Here is a 15,398-nt window from a genome sequence, read left to right on the forward strand (position 1 = left end):
ACCACCAGGGAAGTGTTACTCTTGCCCCGAGTTTGCTGAAAGAAAAAGGACTGACGGACGACAAAGGGAGACTAGGTGTCCCATACCTACCCAGCCGACACCGCTTTTTCTGAAAGTTGGGCTGCCCCGGATTCAAGGCCATACCTGGAAGAATTTGAAATATGCGTAATCCACAGCGGTTCCCACCGCTGATCTTTCTCCTTGGACGAGTTTAATTGGAATCAGGATATCAGCCCCAAACTGAATGAGTCTGTCCATCTGCAAAGAATAAAGTCTTCATCAAACCAAGAAAAACCTCTGTAGACAATCATGAAAACACTTTCCCTCTTTCTTTGCTGAGGTGGGGGACTATGGGTATAAAGAACAGCATATAATAGTCTTTTCCAGTCTGTTGATTAGTTTTGTGAAGTGTTCCCCTCTTGTCCCCTTTTGTTCTAATGGATGGCTCTCTGGGAGAAATGGAAGGAGGAATACTTTAGGAAATGTAAATGTAGAGAATGTAGAAACATTCCCCCCAAAAAGTAAAAACACAAAAGTGTGCCAACACTTCTCAAATACCACCTACTAAGCATAGAGAAGCTGTGCCCTGCATTGGTAATACCAAGGAAACAATGGGTCCTTACAGTCCTGAGGTATCATCACTATCATGGTGGTTGTTCTCAGACAATGATCATTATTTTATACCAACGATCTCCCTTTTAATCACAGTGAACCCACTGTTCACTGGAAAGACTATTTAATCTTCATAGACCCAAAGAAATGCTTAAATACATTATAGGAAAAATGGAAATATGTGATGATTAAAATGCTTTGAGCATTTGAAAAGGTAAAAGGTAAAGCAGTCAAATTTCTTTTCAGTCCCTCAAAAAACAGTCACCAGGCAGCTAGGTGGCACAGTGGATAAAAGCACCAGCCCTGGATTCAGGAGGACCTGAGTTCAAATCTGGCCTCAGACACTTGACATTTACTAGCTGTGTGACTCTGGGCAAGTCACTTAACCCTCATTGCCTGGCAAAACAACAACAACAACAACAAAAACAGTCATAAGCACACCAAACAATAAATGCGGCTGGGGGGCACTGTGGAGACAGAGCCACCCTCTGAGTCACCAAGTCCTGGGTCCAAGGCCCTCTTCTGACACACCCTGGCCCTATGACCCAGGACAAGTCACTTAAGCTCTCAATGTCCCAGTCAGCTCTTTAAGACCATATAAGCTGCACATTATGTATTCATCTACACTGGTAGTAGGAATTCCCAACACCAATGAAATCATAGGACAGGTCCAAAAAAAAAAGAAAACTAGAATGTGAGTTCCCTGAGAAGATGGACCAGGGTTTATCAGGGTGTCTCCAGCACTTCATATAGTGCCTGACACCCAGTAGGTGCTTAATAAGTGCCATGAGCTTGGCTTATTTGTGCCCTTTTTTTCTATGCTCCAAGCTTAGCAAGAGCAGGTGCTTATCACTTTATTGGTATCTCTTGTTTGTACATCATACACTTTACAACATAACCCTCACCCCCAATCCCCTTCCAGATATGACACTGAGCCCTTGGGGATAGCCTGTATAATGTCCGATTATTCCAATATTTCCGAACTGTTTTCCCCTTCTTTTTTATTCTTTGTTATAAGGGATGGTTTTCCAGGAATGGGGAGGGTGAGGAATATAAGCAACTAGTTGCATCCATCTCTTCTATGGGGTCAGCTGGGTCATTATGATTTCACGGCATCCTTTTTTTTTATTGTCATGTCGTTGGCTATTTCATGCCACAGCTCCTCGTGTGTCAAAGTTTGCTCTTCTGCCATCAGATCATCCCCCCACAGTCCCTCAGAGAAAGTCACATTTAACGTGTTTTTTGATGGAATAGCCTTCCTTACATTTTTTTAAAGAGCATAAAAATGACAGGAAAGACAAACACATTCATCTCCTTTCACAATTTCATCATGGAAAAAAATAAGGAGCTGCCACAGATCCCAACATGGAACCCAGAGCAGATAAAAATGAAGAATCACTTTAATTGCCACAAGAAATCACTATAGAATGAAAATGAGTTTTCACATTCCATCAATCAGGCCCCCACCAAAGGCACGACCACACAAAGAGCTTACCAAAGCGATTTTACTGTCCAGGGATCTTTTTTGCTCAAATGCTAGGTTGGCCACGGCACAAAGAGCACTGCCCACCCCTTTAGTTAAGGCTAGATTTGGGTCTGCTCCCCGGAGGAGAAGTTCATGCACAGCCTGCAAATGACATGAGCATTGAGTGAAGTCAATCAAGTTAAACAAATGGATTTGGGGGCACTCAAAACAATCATTAAAATTTTATTATTGTTGTTCAGCTGGGTCTGACTCTCCATTTGGAGTTTTCTTGGCAGAGATACTGGAGCGGTTTGCCATTTCCTTCTCCAGCTCATTTGACAGATGAGGAAACTGAGGCAAACAGGGTGAAATGACTTGCCCAGGGTCATACAGCTAGGAAGTGTCTGAAGCCAGATTTGAACTCAGAAAGATGAGTCTTCCTGACTCCAGGTATTCCATCTATCACCTAACTGCCCATTCATTTGTTCCCCTCTAAAACCCCAGTTGTCCCACATGATATAAAGTTTCCCAAAGTCTTTACTCCTGAGAACCACTGATTGTCTATTTCTCCTACCAAGGACAACTACAGTATCTAGTGTCCCAATCAAAGCCCTTAATCCCCCTCCCTTAACTTCCTTATCACTCAAAAGGGCAAGAAAACAGTGACAGCAATAAGAAGGAATTAATCATTTGGACTTCATTCTAAGGCATAAAGAACAGACTGGCTAAGTAGAAATGAGCACGGCATCTTGGAATACATAAATAGCCCAGGAAAAGAATTCTGAGCTCATTAAGGAAAGTACCATGGAAAGGTTCAGAGAAAATCAAGTCTGTCATCAAGGACTAAGTAAGCACTTCCTATGTGCCAAGCACTAGAGACACAAAGAAAGGCATAAGCAGTGCCTGCCCTCCAGAAGCAGACCTTCTAATGGGGAGATGATATGTAAATATTCAGGAGCCTACAAGATACTTGGCAGACTGAGTAAAAGAAGGCTGGGGCGGGGAGCCGCGGGAAGCACTAACAGCTAGGGGATTGAGGACTCCTGCAGAAGGCAGGATGGGAGCTAAATCCTGAGGAAAGCCAAGAGATCTCCGAGGCACCACAGGAAAGAGGGCTTCCCAGGCCTCTTTGGGCACAGTCAGTGGGATGGAGCAGAGCTAGGAGATGGCAGGCTATGTCTGACGAAGGCAGGGCTGCTGGAGCATCCAGGGTGTGGAGGGGAGTCAGATGTAAGGAGAATGGAAAAGGAGGAAAGGACCAGGCTGTGAAGCACTTAGCATGTCAAACAGAAGAGAATTCTATTTGACCCTAGAGGTAATAGGAAGCCACTGGAACTCACTGAAGAAGGGCCGATGATCAAACCTACACTTGAGAAAACTCACCTGAGCAGCTGAGAGGAGCATGCTTCAGAGTGGGGAGAAATTTGAATCAAGGAAACTAGTCAGAAGGCTTTTTTATAATAGTCCCAGAGAAGGGTGAGGAGGGCCTGCCTGAAATAAGGTTTTTGACTAGATGTGTGGAGAGAGAAGGGAAGGGAATAGGCCTTGATAAAGTACCTACTATGTGTCAGGCATCTCTCGTTTGACTCTCACAGCAACTGTAAGATAAATGCTATTATCATCCCCATTTTTCAGTTGAGGAAACTGAAGTAAACAAGTTAAATGGCTTACCCAGGGTCACACAGCTAGTAAGTGTCTGAGGCCAAATTTGAACTCGATCTTCCTAACTACACGTCCAACATTCTATACAATACTACCAGCTGTCTCCAGTGTCCAACAAAAAATGTGTTAAAGATAAAAATAACAGGATTGAAAAGGAATGGGGGAGGGAGGAAGAAAGGAGGGAAGGAAGGAAGGAAGGAGGGGAGGAAGGAAGGAAGGAAGGAAGGAAGGAAGGAAGGAAGGAAGGAAGGAAGGAAGGAAGGAAGGAAGGAAGGAAGGAAGGAAGGATTAAACCATCACCTACTATGTGCTGGGCACTGTGCTCATTTGCTCCTCCCATGAGAATATTTGCAAAGTGCTCAGTGCAGTGCCTAGCACATAGTAGGTGCATGTATGTTTCCTTTCTTCCTTTCTTTTTTGGTCTTTGCTACAAGTCTAGCTCACTCAGTAGAGAAAAGGAAAAGGATTTATTCAGATATTAAGATTATATAAAACAAAAGCTCCCAGTAAAATAAGATTTTTAGAATAAAAAAAGAGTAGGCCTAACTGGGCTACCATTGTGTTTAAAGATAATAATCCATCCTTTGTTCTGGGCCTAAAAATAAATAAATAAATGGTGGTTCGTATTTATATGGTGCTTAAAGTTTTTGCAAAATTTGGGGATTTTTTTTATATATCTCATTAGAAAAAGAAATTGCTATGTTAGGGAAAATCCAAAGCACGTGGCAAACTTCTGGCCCCCTGAAAAGCTAATGTGCATCCCCAGAAAGTATCTACGAGGGGGAAAAAGATACCATTAGAATGCAGAGTCAGTTCAGATCTGAGGAATGGTACCACTGCAGGAAGAAGGGAATGAGTAGGAAAGAGGGAGGAACCATAGACAAAATCAACTGCAGGGAGACAGGCTGGGACACTTGCAAGGCTACGCTGGCTTTGGTATCAGAGAACCCAGCTTCCAATCCCATTTCTGACACTCCCTGCATTTCTTTGGGCAAGTCACTTCAGCTATTTCCTCATCTGCAAAACCTCGAGGGTTGGATGCACTAGTCTCTGAAATCCCAGCTTTATAACTCCAACTGCAGACAGGAGCAGTGCCCACCTTCCCAGGGAATCCCAACCTGCTCAACACATCCAGCCCCTCCTGAGATCATCTGACCCCATCTCAGCGACTGTTTTTACAATGCCGTGGTTATACCTCCTACATAAAGTAACCCAGCCTCCTCCACAGAATCAAACCAAATCACAGCTTTTGTCTGTTGGTGCAGAAACCACTCTGCTTAAACGGTCATGGAGAGAACAAAGGGTAAAACACCCACAAGAGAGGGTGAAGATGCTTACCAGATCATTCCCACTGGCAATGGACAGAGAGAGTGGCGAATGACCACTCCACAAGGTATTGGGATTCGCTTTATGGATTAACAGGAGACGTATGATGTCCCTTACATTCTGGATGGAGAGAAGGGCAGAGTTAGACAAGAACTTAAAGAAATATTGCCAATTAGATGACATTTATTTGCATTTACTTTTGACACATTCATTAAAGCATAAATTCATCCCCCTCAAATTACTGAGACATGAGGAGTGGGGACTTAATGACACTAAACCTTTTGACAGAGACGGCAAAACATTCATTCTTCCCCGGAGAGGACCACAAGGTTATGTGAGTAGCATAAACTATGGCCTAACATTTGTTTTGAGGGGAGCCAAACATGCCTGAGTTTTCCAATATTAGGGTCCTCGGGTTATCGTCAATCAAAAAAATGGCATGAACAAGCAAACAATAACAAAGGTGAAAGCCAGCCCAGGATCAAGAATTCTGAAAACCTCTAAAGCTCAGATGAGTTGACTAGACTTGGAATTTGGGTTTCTGCCCAAGGCAAAATGTAACCCATGAGGGCTGCCATTATGAAAGGACGAGAAATTAAATTCACATGTTCAGTGAAGCGCTCCCTCAAAACAATGGAAGGCCACTGAGCCTGACCAAAAAGGAAAAGGGAAAATATCCACAATAACATCCTCAACTCTTTTTTTTTTTTAGGCAAAGGGGGTCAAGTGACTTGCCCAGGGTCACACAGCTAGTAAGTGTCAAGTGTCTGAGGCCGGATTTGAACTCAGGTCCTCCTGAATCCAGGGCTGGTGCTTTATCCACTGCGCCATCTAGCTGCCCCACATCCTCAACTCTTAAGCAACTGATCAAGAAATTAGACAATTTTATTTTTCTATGTAACCCCTTTATTTCCTTGAAATTCGGAGGACTAGAGACTCATAGATTCAGAGTTGGAAAGGATCCTGGAAGACCATCAAGCCCAACCACCCCTCATTTTACAGATGGAGAAACTGAGGCTCAGGAAGGTTAAGCAACTTGCTCAGGGAGTAATTGTCTGAGGCAGGATTTGAACTCTGGTCTTTTTGACTCCAGGGCATCAATGTAGTACAGTGGATAGAGTGCTAGACCTAAAGTCAAAAAGACTCCTCTTCCTGAATTCTAGTCTGTCCCCAGACACTCACTAGCTATGTGATCTTGGGCAAGTCACTTCACCCCTTTTGACTCCATTTCCTCATCTGTCAAATGAGCTGGAGAAGTAAATGGCAGACCACTCCAGCATCTCTGCCAAGAAAACCCCAAATGGGGTCACTAAGAGTCAAGCAGGAGTGAAACGACTCAACAACAACTTTATGACTCAAAGTGCTGCCTCTCATAGAATCATAGAAGCCAAAATCGAGAAGAGACTTCAAAGATCATTAAGTCCAACTCATTCCTGTACAGAATTCCTTGACAAGGAATCATCCAGTTTGTACTTGAAGACCTTGAATGGCTGGTAATCTCCTCCCAAGGCAGCCCTTCTCATTTTCGGATAGCTTAGGTTAAGAAATTTCTTCCTATAATTTGATATAAATTGCATCATATAATTTTTCTTTTCTACGCTAAAGTCTACAACTCTGTAGCTCCCATCTATCCTAATTAAAATTTAATCAACTTGAGAGTTTGTAGATTCCACTAGCTTTCCTTTTTTTCTTTTTTTCTTTTTTTTTTCTTTTGCAAACTAGTGCAATTTTTCCTTATCACATCTATTATTCCTCCCATTCTCAGATCTTTGGGCATTTGCTGACAGTTGCTTGGCAATCATAGCTGCCAGTTCTTTCAGTACCTAAGAATATAGTGACCTGAATTTATCAAAGACAGCTTGGGGTCCTCTTACTAGTGTCCCGTTTGTCTAGAATATTAACTCCCTATTAGCCACTGTTGGTCTGTCCTTCCCAATCCAGAGATCATTTCCCTTGGCTGAGAAATCAAAAGGGAAATAAGAACTGGGCAGTTCTGCCATCTCAACATCATCAGAGGTTCCCATCAACCCATCTGCCCTGAAGGGCATTTTGCATTCTCCTCTGTTCCCCATTCTCTGTCATCTTTATCCTTCTTCGTTAGCCTCGGCTCATTCCGGACATCAGGGATCTTGACACTGTTCAAACTCCATGACCTGCCCTTGGTTCCTCCTTGTGTGTACATTTGTCTTTTTTGTTCCTCTAACTTGGTCACTAAGTTCTCAGGATATCCACATCAGTTTCTTCTGACAGCATCCCCTCTTCTTCTTGCTTATCAAAATTCCTTTTGTGTATTCAGAATTTCATCCCTGAGATCTTCCCATCCCTCTTTGGATGGCCTTCCCATTAGAATTTTTGCCTTAAAATCCTATCTTTATTTTCACTGAACCCTATAAAATCTGTTCTCCCAAAACCTAATATTCATGCCAGATCATGCATGTGATTTGTCTTTCCTTCTCTGCTACCATGAAATGGTCACTTCCTCCCTAGAGTCTCATTTTCCAACCCAGAAACCCAGTCCTCCCTGTTTGTAAAAAACAGATGGAGAATAGAATTTCTCCATCTTGGTTACTCTACCTTCTGAAGGATGAAGCCAGGGCTACGCCATTGTTATACCTTATATAGCAGCAAATGCTACCCATAATGGGGGCTTGATTGTTTTGTGGATTATCATTGGTCTACCCCATCCAGGTCTCCAGTGGTACTACTTCCTTTCCTTCCCCTCTATCTGCCATACTTTCTCTCTCCAACCTTCTAATAGCCTGTGACTTTTCCATCTGTTTGCTCTTCTTCACATATGACAGGACAACTCTCATCTCCTTGCCTTCGCAATCACGAGCCCACCCCTGGAGTGCTCTGCCTCCTCACCTCTGCCAACTACACTCCCTGGCTTCCTTCAGCACTCGTCGCTAATCCCACCTGTCACAGGTGGCCTTTCCTTGACCACAACTCTGCTAGAAATTTTCTCTCTAAGATGAACTTCCATCAGCTCTGTATTTATATTGTATGACCTATTTACACGTTGTCTCCCCAACTAGAATGTAAGCACCTTGAGGGCAGGGACAGTCTCTGTCTCTCTGTCTCTGTCTCTCTGTCTCTCTGTCTCTGTCTGTCTCTCTGTCTCTCTGTCTCTGTCTCTCTGTCTCTCTGTCTCTGTCTCTGTCTCTGTCTCTCTCTCTGTCTCTCTGTCTCTCTGTCTCTCTCTGTCTCTCTCCCTCTCCCACCCCTCCCCCTCTCTTTGCCTTTCTTGTATCCTCAGCACTTTGCATAGTGCTTGGCACATAGGAGTTTAATAGATGTTTCCTTCCTTCCTTCCTTCATTTCTTCCTTCCTCCCTCCCTCCCTTCCTCCCTTCCTTATTCCTTCCCTTCTTCCCTCCCCCTCCCTCTTTGTCTTCTTTCCTTTCTTCCTTACTACTTCTCTCCCTTCCTCCCTCCCTCCCTTCCTGTCTCCTTCCCTCCTTCCTTCCTCCCTCCTAGTTCATTTCAAATAGGGCCTAATAATATTCTTTTTTTAAAGTTTTTGACCTTTGTTTAGATAAGATTTTCAATTTCAAATTTTTCTCCCTCCCTCCCCCCTCCCCTAGACAACAGGTAATCTGATATATAACATTAAACATATTTCTGCAGCCTAATAATATTCTTATGGGAGACCACATGGCACAGTGGAAATCTGGAGCCAGAGGACCCAGACCTGAGGTCCAGCTCTACCACTCGGCCCCTCTGTAACCTTCAACAAGGCACTCCCCCTTCTAGAGCTCAGTTCCCTCATCTGTAAAATGAGGGCATCAGACCAGAAGTCCTCTAGGGTCCTTTGGAGTTCCAGAGCCATGATCTCTTTTTGTAACAAAGGGCGGCCAGTTTGGTCATTGGGTTAAAAGAGTCTTTTATGGGCAAGGCTCTTATGTAAGGTCATGATCCTCACCTATTGAAGTGTTCAGGGAAAAGCTTAGAGCTAGAAGACCATGGTTGGAGCAAGGAAGGGCTGTGTAGCAAGGGGATTTTCAGCCCGGCTTGGGAGCAGGTTATACAAGATGACTGCTAAGATCCTTCTGACTCTAAGGTTCTAGAATGGCAAGTCAATTTGTGGAGAGCCAGTAAATCTGTCCATTGTGGACATGGGGCTCATGAGGGCTTCCCCTTTACCTTGAAGTTATCTTCTCTCTCACATACGACGTGTAAAGGACTTCTCCCACCTTCCTCAGGAATCAACTTAGACGGAGAGTAATACGTTACTGGTGGTCCAGGTTCATTATTGAGTTTCATGCTTGAAATTAAAGTGTCAAACTGCATTTGAATAGAAAAATCAAATCAGGCTTGTGCCCATGGCTACACTCAATACTATGATGAAATAATGGGATTTAGCAGGTACTCAAAGACCCACCTGGAGATTAATCTAGACTGATTGAATCCAGTGAGAGTGATTGACTGCTGATTAAGCCTACTTCAAGTTAACTGGATTGTAATCACACCTGGCTAGCCCTTAAGAAGGTATTGTTCTCAGAAGCTAGACTGTGAACTCAACTTGAGTACACCTTCAAAGCCAATGGATTTGATGACGCCAACCAATCAGCTTGAAGCAGTGTGTAAGGACCGCCCCCTGTTCCAGATCTATAAAAGGCTTCCACAAACAGCTTGCTGGGGGTTCCTGATTAAAGCAGGCTCATGGAGGAGGACTTCAGGAAGAACTCAACCAGGCTGGAACTCTAGGCTAGACTGGAGCTGAAGCTTCTGATTTAAGGCGGCCACAATTTAGATTTTAAACATCACAATACTCAATCACTCCTTACCCAAAGTTTTCCTCAACGCCCAACCTCAACTACTCAGAGTGAATTTTTCCATCCCTGCTTATGCTTGGCAGTAACTAAATGCCTATGGAATGATCATTGGAGGCCAAATGACCCAGGGATGCTCTTCCACCACCAAATTTCACAGATCTTTAATGTTGGTTTCACAACTTAGCTCCAACCTGTCTTCCCAATCACATCTAGGTCGAGACAAATGGTCCTTACCAATGACACTATCTACTGCCCACCTCTGTGATAGCCTTTGTGCTGGCTTTTCCCCATTCCTAGAATGCTATGCCTCCCCACCCCCCACTTCTTAGAATCCCTCGATTTTTTCAAAATTCCGCTCAAGCACCACCTACTCCAGGAAGCCTTTCCGGATCTCCCACCCTTCCCCGAGCTTATACTACCCTCACCCACTAAGACAATATTTGTATATATTTCATATAAACTAGTTTACTTCTAGTAATCTCCCCAATAGAAGGTAAGCCCCTTGAGGGTAGGGATGCTTTATTCTTGTCTTTGCATACCCAGTTCCTAGTGCAGGACCCAGCACCTACTAGGAACTTCATAGATGCTTGTTGTAGAATTTCCCCAAACCACCTTGCTAGCAACCAAAAGGCCAAGATGTCTCCTCTGGAAATTCCAATCATTTAAAACTTGAACTCTCAGGGGACAGCCAGGAGGTGCAGTGGATAAAGCACCGGCCCTGGATTCAGGAGGATCTGAGTTCAAATCCAGCCTCAGACACTTGACACTTACTAGCTGTGTGACCCTGGGCAAGTCACATAACCCTCATTGCCCTGCCCCCCCCCAAAAAAAAGAACTCTCAGAAGACACTGGCCCATCACCACCCTCACACCTTCCCCTCCACCAACCCTGCTCTGACCAAGTCCCTACACACACACACACACACACACACACACACACACACACACACACACACACAGAGACTATGGCCTGAACAGAGCAGCCTTATTTATAAAACTCAAAGAACAGAATGATCTTTCTCTCCTGAAGGAAAGAACAGAAGCAAATTAATGAATTATTTGAACTTCCAACAAATACACTGATTGTTGATTTAGCTGACAGGGAATGCGAGGTTACAGAGTGTTATTAATGAGCAATAGATTGTGTTTTGATTTCACAAATGGCTGTGGGGAAGGGGTCGAGCTTGACCTCCATGGAGCAACACAAAATTATAGGATCCAGAGGCCATCTGCTCTGATCCCCTCATTTTACAGAGAAAGAAACTGAGGCTCCACAGGCACAGGATCATGGGATCATTTCATAAGCTCACAGCTCTTAAGACCTGGAAGGGACCTCAGAAGCCATGTACTCCGGTCCCTTCATTTTACAGGGGAGGGGTAAACTGAGGTCCTGAGGAGAGATTCTAGTTCTAGGCTTTAGTTCTCTAGTTCTAGTTCTAGAGCTGGACCTCTAGTTCTAGATCTGGAAGGCATGCCAGACGCCATCTAGTCTGCCCTTTTATTTCACATTTGAGGAAGTTTAAGCTCAGGGAAATTAGGGGACTTATCGAAAGTCACCCAAATAGTAAGTGAACCCCGGTCCTCTGATCCAAGAGTATCCTTCCCCTATACCTCCTTGTATCTCTAATGAAGGCCTGAGCATGGAGATTTTAAATATGAAGTTAAATGGAAGGAAAATGAATGAACTCACTCACTGTTTATGTGAAATATCAGTCCCATTTGTCCCCAGTCACAGCACGCACAAGGAAATGAGATCTGCCAGCTAATTGTGGCGCTCAGTGCTACTGGAGGAGGGAAAATGGAGTTGGGAAGTTGAATAATCCAGACTGGCTCATTGCCATGGCTGAATTCACTAAATAACATAATTGCTCAACTGTGGTTCATTTTGCTTGTCTAGACATCAGCCAATGGGGTTTCCTCACTAAATACATTTCATTTCATAATCATTCCACTGCATCAGTGGTGTTTACAGTATAAGATATTTGATTTTGTTTAGAATGTTTTCATGACAAAAACTAATATTACTGTCTGAAAGATCCCAAGATAATATTGAAAACTGAACATTTTAAATTTTAATCTATCTTACAACGCTTAGAATCAGGACTCTAAGGCTAGAAGGAACCTCGGGACCATCTAGTCCATCCTTCTCATTTTACAAATGAGGAAACTGAGGCCCAGAGAACCCATGGCCATACAAGTAACAAGCAGACAAGATCAGAGGCAGGATTTGAACCCAGTTCTTGCTGTACTATACTGCCTAGTTGTATGATAGTGGACAATTCATTTTGGAATGACCTTTTTAATGGAACAGACTGGCCTTTTGTGTATGTGGGGTTTTTTAAACGCTATTCATCACAATTTATAAATCTGTCACATCCTCAGAAACTGGAAACCAAAACTTGAGTTCAAAAGCTATTCAACTACTAGGTATACTTAGGAAATGATTAATGTAGAAAATTCACAATACACTCCAGAAATATCCACCCCTGTATTTTACTGATGGCCAATAAAATTACTTGTATAAATGTGATTTATTTTTCAAAATTGCTTAGCAGAGCTTTCCTTCTAAAGGTTAAAGAATATTTAAAGGTTCGCTTTTAAAAGTTTGGCAGTTGGTGAGATCTGTATGCAAAAGTATCCTGAAGTATTTCTAATTAATAAAATTCATCTTGAATAAATTTTAAGATCATCCCCAGAAAAATTCAACTTAAATATTAAGCATGCAGAATGCTAACCTGAAGGATCTCTTTTTCTCTTAACATTAAGGATAACTGATATTTACGATCTTAGTTAAGGTAAAATTTCATGTGACCAAATACCTTTTAATAGAATCATGATCTGGGAGGGAATTTGAAAGGTCTCTGCCTTCAGACAGATTCTCTCAGCTATGAAAGGAAACGCCATATGAGGTGGTAGGGGAAAAAAAACCACTGGATTTGAAGTTGGGGGGATCTGGCTTAACAGCCCCCCCTCTACTAGTAATTGGCACACTGGGAGAGTCCCTTGGAAGACTCAGTCTCTCCATATGACAAATGATAGGGCTGGATTAGATCTGCAAGGTCCGGTCCAGTGTTAAACCTGTAAGTCTGCAGCCCTCAGTTGGCAAGGGGATTGTGGAGCAGGGAGGGGAGGGAACTCATGGTAAGCAGAGCTTTTCCCAGCTTGAAGGAGGGACTACACAGAAACTTTGGGAGATGGAAAGAGTCCTGAAATCTAGAGCTTTGCTGAGAGAAGGGACTGGGGGTATGGACAAGCCAGTTCCAGTAGCCAGCTGATTGCCAGGAAAGAGTGTTACCATGACCATGAGCAGTTAGAGCCTTATCTGGCTCACGGACCCATTTCAGGAGTAATCTGCCCGAGGGAGTGTTGTATTTTCCCTGACAGTTTTCACTACTGGGGACTGGTGGGTTTCTCCTCCCCTGACTCAATACTGCTTGGTGAATTGACACTGTTTACCCCCAAGAGTTTCCTTCTCTCTTTAAATATTTATTTGCTATCTATACCTTTTATAATGGGTTTTGTCTTCAGATTTGCTAATTGTCATATTCTAAGCAAATGTTTTCTATAAAGGAGTAGATCTCACAAATGGGGAAGAACAAAAGGGAACTCATGGACTAATAGTCTTAGACTGAAACCTTCTGTCTCTGTCTCTCTCTGTCTCTTCGCCTCTCTGTCTCTGTCTATCTGTCTCTGCCTGTGTCTCTCTCACGTACATGAACATACACACACTCACACTAGAAAAATGACATAATCCGATAAACAGGCAAGGGAGTTGCCTGACCACTACCTCAGGTAGAAACATGTTCATATCCAGGGCAACGAAGTAAAGTCCATAGTCAGATTAGATGCTTAGAGACGGATTTCACAATCTTTCTTTCCCTCCACACAACCCCACCTCAACCACACTTCTCAGCAAGTGGAGTTATCAATAGGATACACTGAAATGAAGACGAAGGAATATACCCAGAAACCTCAATCACCATGTCTATAGAGTCTAACTGCTCTTCCTCTACCACTCTCTTGGCTCATAGTCTCTTTGTAATTTCCCTTTCCAAGCACAGGTCAGAGACTAGCAATCCTGAGAATGGAGATTTCAAGCCTTGGAATTATTCCCTGAATTTGAGAGTTGGCTACTGGCATCCCCAAAAGAGAAATGTCCTTAACAGTGACCTTCTCAAAGAAAGAAGAGGACACCAAAAGACTTGACCTGATGCTAAAAGAATAAGACCATGCTATGAGGGACCAGGAGATCTAGGCCTTGCCAACTCTTCATGATGTTGCTATGAGTTTTGTGTGTGTGTGTGTGTGTGTGTGTGTGTGTGAGTGAGTGAGAGAGAGAGAGAGAGAGAGAGAGAGAGAGAGAGAGAGAGAGAGAAAGAGAGAGAGAATGTAAATATATTAAGCTCAAAAAGGAAACAGAGGAAAAGGAACAGGTGAGGAAGAGAGAGATGTCTGAGAGAGAAGGTAAGACATTTACAGGAATAACCATAAGCAAAATGGAACCAAATGTTGAGGAAACATATAGGAAAGATTAAGAGGAAAGGAAGAAAAAGTAAAAACCTGAGATCAGGTAGAATAAATAAGCCATTTCATTTATAGATCACAAATAACAGGCAAATTGCTCCCTTTCATCAACTTATTTGTAAAAGGAGGCAGTGGGAATCGAAAGAGGAAAATGTATAAGGAGATAGGAGAGAGGGAAACGCACATTTTATAATCATAACCCTGCATGTAAATGTAATAAACTCACCCATAAAATGGAAGAAGATAGCAGAATGGATTAGAAAACATAATCCAAAATGTATTGGTTAAAAGAAACACATTTGAATCACAAAGATTTGCACAGTGTTAAAAGGGAAGCTAAAGCAAAATCCATTATGCTTTAGCAAACTCAAAAAAGCAAGGGTAACAATTATGATTTCAGATAAGGCTTCAATAAATAAAAACATACCAAAAAGATAAGCAGGTAAATTATATTATGCTTAAAGACAATGCAGAAGATGGATCAATAATCTTTGAGTTGTTCGAATGGTAGAGGTACAAGGCAAATGTGGATGGGAAATGTTTGTTCTGCAATGTCACAAAGTGTCTATCTTCAAGGAGGTTAATGAATGCAATTGGGCTATTGGATTGTTTCTTGTATTCACATGGATTCCTGTGAGTCTTTTTGCATTTTATGTATTTTCTTTGAAAATGAAAATAAATGCCTGTGAGAGAATCTGGGGAGTGTTTTACCCAGTATAGAAAAAAAAAAACAAATGTGCATCATATCTAAGCTTTGTTTTCAATATTTCCTTTGCATTTTACTCCAGTGTGGTGGAACAAGGTACCAAATTCAGAAACTGAAACCTCTGGGATCAAACCTCTAGAGCCTGGTCCATGTGAAGCCAGAGCTTTGAGAGTCAGATGACATGGGTTCAAATCCCACCTGTGACATTTGCTACCTGTGTGATGCTGGACAAGCCACTTAAATCATGATGGCCTCCATTTTCTCCTCAGCAAAAATAAGGAGGTTGGACTAAATGGTCTCTGAGCTTTCCTTCAGTTCTCAATGCTCCCA

At 42.8% G+C, this 15,398-nt stretch overlaps 1 protein-coding gene across 1 annotated transcript in view; it reads right to left on the reverse strand.

Moving 5' to 3' along the window:
* Positions 1–15,398, reverse strand: part of ANKMY1 (ankyrin repeat and MYND domain containing 1) — a 123,949-nt gene that overhangs the window by 51,027 nt on the left and 57,524 nt on the right. Inside the window, exons 10-13 of the mRNA XM_044005029.1 lie at positions 9,208–9,348; positions 5,078–5,185; positions 2,108–2,239; positions 145–258 (exon numbers count right to left, since the gene is read on the reverse strand). Of these exons, the coding sequence (XP_043860964.1) occupies positions 145–258; positions 2,108–2,239; positions 5,078–5,185; positions 9,208–9,348 (495 nt within the window). The remainder of the gene's footprint in view (positions 1–144; positions 259–2,107; positions 2,240–5,077; positions 5,186–9,207; positions 9,349–15,398) is intronic.

Source organism: Dromiciops gliroides, chromosome 4 (genome assembly GCF_019393635.1).
Source record: "Dromiciops gliroides isolate mDroGli1 chromosome 4, mDroGli1.pri, whole genome shotgun sequence".
Classification (NCBI taxonomy): Eukaryota; Metazoa; Chordata; class Mammalia; order Microbiotheria; family Microbiotheriidae; genus Dromiciops; species Dromiciops gliroides.